At 40.3% G+C, this 9,672-nt stretch overlaps 1 protein-coding gene across 1 annotated transcript; it reads left to right on the forward strand.

The window, feature by feature from the left end:
* The first annotated feature begins 8,295 nt into the window (after window positions 1–8,295).
* On the forward strand, window positions 8,296–8,817 carry LOC138907826 (uncharacterized). Its single transcript, XM_070198444.1, has one exon. The coding sequence runs from the start codon at window positions 8,296–8,298 to the stop codon at window positions 8,815–8,817; it is 522 nt and encodes a 173-aa protein (XP_070054545.1).
* Window positions 8,818–9,672: the final 855 nt, after the last annotated feature.

Genomic DNA, 9,672 nt, shown 5'->3' on the forward strand with positions numbered 1-9,672 from the left:
GTGCGTTAAAGCTTAAAGCAAGAAGAAAATTTTCAATCTGTATCAAAATTCAGACGAGACTAGGGAAGGAGAATGATAAGAATAAGACTTGAGATTCAAATAATGAAACTAGCTACTGGAGGGGTAGCAAGAAAGTGTTGGTGGTCTAAAATGTGAATATAAAGGCTATGGTTAGTAATGAAATAAACAGGGTACATCCCAAATGAGGTAATCATGGATTGAAAATATTAGCCGGAGCTAATGACTTGTTTAAAGAAAGGTGAGATGGGAATATTAATATCAGGAATCACAAAACGTTAGTGCTATAGAAACAAATAAGGGCATATTAAGAAGATATGGCCCGGGGATATGTATAAATTGCTCGAGAAAAAGGTGGATAGTCATTGTAATGACCACCATAGATGAAGGATGAGTAGTGTATGAAATTGCTAAAGTTCAGATGATAGAATAAGATAGTCATGAGTTGACTATAGAAGTTTATATTTAATGATTTTTGTAACCGGGCATCGAAAGGAGAAATTATTGGGACAGTAAAGGCATGATCATGAGCATATTCTGATAATAAGAATCTGATGAATACTTGATATGACAGGTTGTAATTATTATCATGTCACATGAGTTAGCAAACGACAGGTGTAGAGTATCAAAGTACATTTTCGAATGATCAAGGCAACTTGGATGACATAAATTATCAATGGCGAGTGCAGATATGCTGGTGAACAATGTAAAGACGCCTAAATGGATAAGTGAAAGACATGACAAAGTACAAAGTATACAAAAGGCATAACCTCGGAGGTTAAAAGAGTAACATGGATTGTTTAGAGAGGAAAACCACCATGCAAGGACAACACTTAACTTGTCTAGATGAGGTATATCTTATTTTAACGTTAATATATTTGTGAAGGATAAACTTTTGAGAGTATGCCCTAGAACTCTCTTAAGTATGCCAATAGAGCGGTTGAACGTAGATTGATTAAATGTGAAAAGAGGTTGAATGTCGCACGAGACTAAGTTAATACTTTTGATGGGTTGTAAATATTACAGGAATGACTTAAGGCTAAAGAGATGGAGAACAATAATGATACATTTCAGGAGTCAAAGAAATTCAAGTGGTTCAATCATATGTAGTAATATATCATGCATCCTAAGGGAATGAGACTAAGGGTATCTTATAAGATGCTAATATGCATATGGTGTAACTACATGTTAAATTTTATGGGTAGTAGGGGTATGCCCCGAGAATGCATACATGGACGTGGCTCGAAAACTTATATGGAATATAAAGATAAATGGTGAGTTGCTTGTATTTATTATTGTGAAAACATGATTCACTATGAAAATTTTCACAAAGATGATATACGAATTTCTCGTGAAGGGTTGTACTTGTTCAAATGGTTGAGCATGGAATCAAGGGCGCTAAGGATTCGTACTTGCCGATGTCATATTCGGGCATGGACTCAAAGACGTGAAGGAGTGGTATATGTAGAAAATATATGTGAGTATGGACTGATCAAAAGCGCAATAGAGTTGTACTTACCGAATGTATATTTGAGCATGGGCTAAGGAGAGTGACGTTGAGATGGTTACAAGGATTGTATGGATATAGAGGAATAACATGTTAATCTTATTAATATTGTAATAGCAGAGGAAAATGGCACTTGGCAACATAAGTTGTTGTTAGGGAACATCGTGGTACTTAAGCAAGAAAGAAAGCAAGTGAGCTCAAATGAGCATATTAATTTCATTCTATCATCGGAATCAGAAGGTAAAATAAGTATGATCAAGTTTTCTCGAAAGTGAAAATTGTGAGATGAGATTCTTGGTTGAGAAATAAATTATCCCTAAAAATGGTCAAGATAAGTTTACTTGCAGTATAAGGACTTTATAAAGTCTATAGACAATATGCAAATGATTTAGAATGGACTAACTCCTAAGTGGGGGAAAGTCGGACATGGAATTTTACCATAAGGTGATGGGTGATAAAAGAGATATCTTATCTACCCGAAGAAAAAAAGGGGACAAGTTGAATTAAATATTTTTCTAGAGAAAAAAGTACAAGAAAAACAAGAGAGGTTGTACCAAGGCTACAAGTTTGTTGTAAGTGGAAGAGGTACGATATTTTGTTATGGAAGTTAAAAAGGTGGAATGTCATTTTTCAAACAAGATATCAATGAACAAATGAATGGTTCGAATGATGTCCTAGAAGTTTGGGTCGGGCATGGCCCGAGTTGAGTATGTGAACACCAGTTTCGAGAGTTAAACATGAAAGTGTTATGTGAACACACTTAGTACGAGATGAAATATGGAAATATTTTTTTCCAAAGTATATTCCTGGTCAAGGAATGAGTTATGTAAGTTAAGACATAGTTATTAAGAAAAAGAAGAAGAAGGGCACGATGTCGGAAGAGAGTAGCAATTCTTAAAGGATGTAAATATCATCAGGATCATGTTAATGACCGAGTGTCAAAAGTCTATGGGTGGTGTTAGTATGATGATTATAAAAATAAATTTCTTAAAGTAAGAGAACGAGATCACATACTTCGACGTTCAGAAATCGATAGCTAGGGCATTTCACGAGCTTGATAATAGTGGAGAACGAATATTTTTCCACGAAGTGGACTTATTAGTTATGATAAATTAGATATTGGGTTTGAAGGCAATCTAGTTGCAATTATTGTGAAGGCAGTGAAATAAACTGCGTGTTATTGATACGATCAAGATAAGACAATATGATGCTAGGCTCTTGGAAGAGTAAAGAAATATTTTAGATAGATTCAGATGATTGGGAGTCGCAAGAGTCTCGAATGGATGGAGGTGTCAGAGAATAACACCTGTTCTATGGGGTATGATGTTAAAATTTTGCTTATGAAAAAAAGGATCTTCAGCCATAACTAAAAATTCTCAAGTATGAATTTGGTCAAAAGTTGGAAAATAGAGAATGGGTTATGTAATATCACTTTAAGTATTATAGTGAATTTGCAGTTTAATATGGATGTAGAAAGAAAACTATATATGTAATATCTCAAGTATAAAAATTGTTATTTGGATGGACGTTACCTACAACGTGGGTGTAAGAGACATGACGTGGTGTTCTTAAAAGAGTATCGTGAAAAGGTGTAATGAGTCTCAGATGTTAAAACAAACTCCTTTGAGGTGTATGAGATTTCTAGAAAGAGCGGAGGTAAAAAATGAGTTTACATTATCACTGGAACTACTTTTAGTATATTCGATCTTCTATTTACCTAATTACGGAAATATGTTGGTGATAGGACAAGTGTGATTATTGTGGAATATGAGGTAATAACTTTAGAGGTAATTCCATTTTATACTTATATATGTTCATATATTGTGAATGATGGTTTGACTTACAAAATAGAACCGATTGAGATTCTTGATATGCAAGGTCGTAGGTTGATAACTAAAGATATTACTTCAATAAAGTTTTATGACGTGGTCATGACGTTGAGGAGGCCACTTGGGTGGCCAATAAGTTGAAAATTCAAAGTTTACACTTGTTCGCGACTATATGTATGATTATTTCAAAGAAATTTTAAGTTCGGTGAATGTTATGTATTAGTTTTATGGATTGAGTAATTAATCTATTTACATTGAATATGAATTGAGATTCGAAGCATTTTATTTGTATGGTTGACTCGTTACTGCCAATGGTGGATAGACTTGCGTCATCATAGTATATTTCATTACTGAGATGTCGAGTGTGGCTATTTAGTTGTATTGAAGCATATTGTAATGACCGGACTGATTGTTTTACTTTCTAGATCCTTATTTTCCTAATTAAGACTCCCCATAGGTGCCTTTATTATTTTATGACATGCGGAGATGGTTGACTTGGGTTTGGAAGGGCTCGGGTTAAAATCAAAACACTTGGTTCCTTAATAGTGGCCTAAGATGGTCAAGTTTGACTTGAGTCAAACCTCAAAACTAAGATTTGACAGCTCCAATAGGTTCGTATGATGATTTAGGACTTGAGCGTGTGTTCGGATAATCTGGGAGCATTTCAGCGCTTAATGTTGAAAGTTGGCACATTAAACGGTCTCAAGTTCTTTAAATTTGGTTTGGAGTAGACTTTGGTGTTATCGAGGTCCATTTGGGATTTCGAGCCTGTGAATAGTTTTATGACTTGTACACAAAATTTGGTGTCATTCCGAATAGTCTAAATATGATTCAGCGCGTTCGGAGTAAGTTGAAAAGCTTGAAGTTCATAATTTGATCTAATTTGTCTCTAGGGTATGATTCTTAGTTTCGTTGTTGTTTTACGTATTCTGAATTCGAGCAGGTCCGTATTATATTTATAGACTTGTTGGTGTAGTTGGACGAGGTCCCGAGTGGCTCGGGTGAGTTTCGGACCACCCGGAGTTGAGTTCAAAATCTGCTATCTGCTGTTCTGGTTTCCTTCTTCGCGAACGCGGAGAAGGCTTCGCGTTCGCGATGAAGGAATTGGGCTAGGGAGATTTTGTTCTACGCGTTCGCGAAAAAGAGCTCGCGATCGCGAAGCTCTGGGTCACTGGCCTTCGCGTTCGTGTGAAGTGGTCAGCATTCGCGAAGGGTAAGGTGAGCTGGGGTGGTGGTGGCGGCACACTATTGGTCTTTGTGTTCGCGAAAAGCCCTCCCGTTCACGTAGGGCAGGCAAGGCAAGCCGTCACGTTCGCGAGGCTCTTGTCGCGTTCGCGAAGAACATTTTCTGGGCGTGGCAGAATTTTGCCTTCGCGATCGCGGAGCTCTTTTCCCGATCGCGAAGAAGGAATGCCTGGGCAGAGATATGTTGTAAAAACGAGACTTAGGCCATTTTCTCTCATTTTCATTTCCCTTGGCTGATTTTGGAGTTTCTTGGAGAGGAGTTTTCACCTAGTTATTGAAGGTTAGTAATTCCTACCCAATGTGAGTTTAATACATAGATTATGGGTAAATTTTACATGTAACATGTGAGAATTTTAGGAGTTTGTTGAAAAACCTAGGTTTTGATAAAAATGGGATTAGACCACGGAAATGCTTATGGAATTGAGTCAAAATTATATATTTGGGTTCGTGAGGTTATGGGTAACTTTTATTTACAATAAATTTCAGAATCCGGGTACGTGGGCATGGGGTGAATTTTAGAAATCTTTTAATTTGGGTTGAGTAATTATTCTAATAGTTAAATTATAAACTTTTAAGCATATATTGATTAATTTATACAATATTTGGCTAGTTTCAGATTTGCGTGGCATCGATTTGAGGCTTTAGTGTGGATTGTAGACCGGAAAGAGAACTTGAAACGAGGTAAGTCTCTTGCCTAACCTTGTAAAATTTTTTTTCCCCCATAGGTGCTATAAATGATTGTTTGCTAATAATTGTGGGTGTTACGTGCGCAATATGTGACGAGAGTCCGCATGTAGCTAAAAATCATGCTTATATCCGGATAGTTTTAGGATTCTACCATGTATTTCTTGTATTATTTGTACTCAAATCGTTAGTTTAATTACTTAAATTATATTTGATATTGGATAAAGGATTTGTAAAGACTGAGCTTCATTACTTTGAGTTTTGATGGGTTACTTGACTGTTAGTGGAAATTATGCCTCCTTGTGCATTATTCTTCTAGTAGCCGTTAATCGGAGTTCGTAGAGTATTCTCCCTTCCTGTGGATCGGACCGAATGCCTCAGCAGTATAATAGATGCATCTGTGATTCACGCCGGTCGACCCTCGGTGGTGTACATATTATTCTGGATCGAGCCGTACGACCTCGGTATAAATTGTGCATGATATTGCTCAGAGTTCGATTATACTTGATAATTCTTCCATGACTTGAGAAATTATAATTACTTGATGGCTCTTATTTGTTGAAATTAGTACGTGATAGTTGGAGATTTTAATACATTTTTAGTGGAACACTTATTTATTGTTCATTAATTCGTTATTACCGATGTATTCCACGCCTACCTATAATTTTTGACTTTATTTATTGACCCTTAGTAAGTGTCGATGTCGACCTCTTGTCAATACTTCTTTGAGATTAGACTAGATACTTACTGGGTATATATTGTGTATGTACTCACGCTACACTTCTGCACTAATCGTGCAGGATTTGAGGCAGGTGTATCTGGCGGCCAGTTAGACGCGTACCCCCTCTATTTGGAGACTTAGTGGTGATCTGCTTCCTGTGCTCGTTCTGCAGTGCCGAAGTCTCTTCTTGTTGTATTTATTTTTCTGTCTACCTTACTCCAGACAGTAGTATAGGAGGTTTTGTATATTTTAGTAGTTTGCTCATGCACTTGTGATACCAAGTTTTGGGAGATTCTAGTAGATATTTTATGGTGTTGATTATTAAATTTACTATTTCACTCTTTCATTATTTTATGCTTTGTATTACTACACTCACTTATTAATCGTTCTCTTATTCTTATTAAATAAAATTAGTTATTTTAAAAATATTAAAAGAAACAAATACATGGATAGTCACCGTTGGCTTGCCTAGCGGTGATGTTAGGCACCATCATGGTCTATTGTGGGAATTGGGTCGTGACAGCTTGGTATCAAAGCACTAGGTTTATATAGGCCTCACAAGTCATGAGCGGGCCTAGTAGAGTCTTGCGGATTGGTGCAGAGACGTCCGTACTTATCTTCGAGAGGCTATAGAGCGTTAGGAAACTTCTCTTTCTTCATCTCCTATCGTGAATTGATGTTGTGCTAAGTATCTTTCTCTTGTTATCTCACAGATGGTGAGAACGCGCGTGACAGATGTACCTGGCGGTGGAAGAGCTGCTCCCCATGTTTCTAGAGGCCGAGGCAGAGGCCAGAGGATGAGGGCGTCCTAAAGTTGCTCCTATTGTGCCACCAATGGATCCAGTAGAGGATCCTGTTATTGAAGAGTAGGGCAAGGTACTTGCAGCTGAGCCGTCCCCGGCGGATTTCATGTCTGCACTGGGATTTCATGAGGTCATGGGCCGTATGCTGTGGTTCATGGACTCTATGATGCATGATGGTTTATTTCCAGCGGACCGAGCCACATCTCAGGCGGGAGGGGGAGCACAAACCCCTAACGCTTAGGCTCCAGGGCATACGGCTACCGTATATTAGACCTTGAGTGCAAAATCTACGAGCGGGGCTCAGCCAGTTGTAACGGCTATACCAGAGCCCAGACCAGCCGTGATGGGTGAGCCGCAAAAGCTATTGGATAGATTGACCAAGCTACATCCTCCTGCCTTTGGCGGTGAGTGACACGAGGCCCCCGAAGACTTTATTGATCGTTGTAGGGATAGACTGCACAACATGAGAGTATTGGAGTCCCACGGGGTGAACTTTACCATATTTCAGCTAGAGGGTAGGGCCCGTAGTTTACCAGACCAGCAGGTTCTCCTCCCTTGACTTGGGAGTAGTTCACACGTCTCTTCCTGGAGAGATATATACGGGGTCAGATCGAGCAGCTACAGCAGGGTTAGATGTCTATGACCGATTATGAGGCGAGATTCTCTGAGTTGTCTCATCATGCACTTATAATACTCCCCACCGATCCATAGAGAGTGCAGAGGTTTATTGCGGGATTGCACTATGGTATCCAAGTTACTATGGCCCGAGAGATTGGGATGGGGACTCCTTACAAGCAGGTTGTAGAGATAGCTCGGAGGATCGTGGGTATTTGTGAGCAGGGACGAGAGCAGGCACTGAGGGACAAACAACCTCGATATTTTGGAGGGCTCAGTGGTGCTCCGTCTAGGGGCAGAGGTCAGTTTGTGAGGGGCCAGTCTAGCAGGACCACGTATTCAGCACCGCCGCCTTCTCGGGGGTACTCCAGTGTGGCCCTATTTCAGCGTAATCCCAGAGAGCTCCATCTGTCCACCAGCTATTCAGGGTTCTTCCAGTGGATATTCAGGTTCCCAAGATTAGACTTAGGGTCAGTCATCTCCTACACCGAAAGGTTGCTATGAGTGCAGGGAGCTTTTTCATGTGAGGGGATTCTGCCCCAGGCTTCGGGGCAAGGCAGTACAGTAGGGCCATCAACCTATGATCACCGCACTAGCTGCCGCACCAACCATCCGGCCAGCCAGAGGCGGAGGTCAGGTGGGTAGGGGTCTCCCTAGAGGTGGAGGCCAGCCAGGTGGTGCTCCAGCTAGGTTTTATGCCTTTCCAGCCATATCAGATGTAGTAGCCTTAGACTCCCTGATCACATATATTATTTCTATCTGCGGTAGGGATGCTTCGGTACTATTTGATTTAGGGTCTACGTATTCATATATTTCATCTCTATTTGCTCATTTTTGGGTGTTTATCTTGAGTCTTTGGGTGCTCCTGTATATATGTCCACGCCAGTAGGTGATTCTGTTGTTGTGGATAGGATTTACCGGTCCTGTATTGTGACTTTTTGTGGCTCTAAGAGAGCGGATCTTCTATTGCTTGACATGAACGACTTTGAGGTCATCCTGGGCATGGATTGGTTATCTCCGTACCATGCCTTTCTTGATTGCCATACCAAGAATGTTACCTTGGCGATGCCAGAGTTGCCTAGATTGGAGTGGACGGGTTCATCTATCAGTAGATCCAGCCAGGTTATTTCTTTCTTGAAGGTTCGACATATGGTCGAGAAGGGTTGTTTGGCTTATCTGGCTTACGTTCGGAATATTGCTGCAAAGACTCTCACGATTGATTCAGTTCCCGTGGTGCAGGAGTTCTTCGATATGTTTCATTCTGATCTATCAGGCATGTCACCAGATCGTGATATCGATTTCTGTATTGATTTGGCACCATGTACCCAGCCTATCTCTATTTCTCCATACCGCATGGCTCCAAAAGAGTTGAAGGAGTTGAAAAAACAACTTTAGGAGTTGCTAGCAAAGGGGTTCATCAGACCGAGTGTGTCACCTTAGGGTGCACCTGTGTTGTTTGTGAAAAAGTAGGATGAGACTATGCGGATGTGCATTGATTACCGCTAGTTGAACAAAGTTACCATTAAGAACAAGCACCCATTGCCGTGTATTGATGATTTGTTTAACCAGTTGCAGGGTGCCAAGGTATTCTCTAAGATCGACTTGAGATCTAGGTATCATCAACTGAAGATTCGTGCTTTGAATGTTTCGAAGACGGCTTTTCGGACTAGATATAGCCACTATGAGTTTCTAGTGATGTCCTTCGGCTTGACCAACGCCCTAGCGGCATTTATGGATTTGATGAACCGGGTGTTCAGGCCATATTTGTCATTGTCTTCATTGATGACATATTGATCTACAATAGTATGGAGAAGCACGAGCAGCATTTAAGGGTTGTGCTTCAGACCTTGCGGGAACAGAAGCTATATGCTAAGTTCTCCAAGTATGAGTTCTGGTTGGATTCTGTGGCATTCTTGGGGCATGTCGTATCAGGCGAGGGTATTAAGGTAGATCCAAGGAAGATCGAGTCAGTCCAGAGTTGGCCTCGTCCTACCACAACGATCGAGATCAGGAGCTTCTTGGGGTTAGCAGGTAATTATCGTCGGTTCGTGGTGGGCTTCTCATCTATTGCGGCACCTTTGAACAGATTGACCCAGAAGGGTGCTCCGTTCCGATGGTCTAATGATTGTGAGGTGAGCTTTCAGAAGCTCAAGACCGCATTGACTACAACACCAATGTTAGTTTTGCCTTCTAGTTTAGGGATGTATACTATGTATTGCGATGCTTCACGCGTTGGCCTAGGTTGTGTAT

This window comes from Nicotiana tomentosiformis, chromosome 3 (genome assembly GCF_000390325.3).
Source record: "Nicotiana tomentosiformis chromosome 3, ASM39032v3, whole genome shotgun sequence".
NCBI lineage: Eukaryota > Viridiplantae > Streptophyta > Magnoliopsida > Solanales > Solanaceae > Nicotiana > Nicotiana tomentosiformis.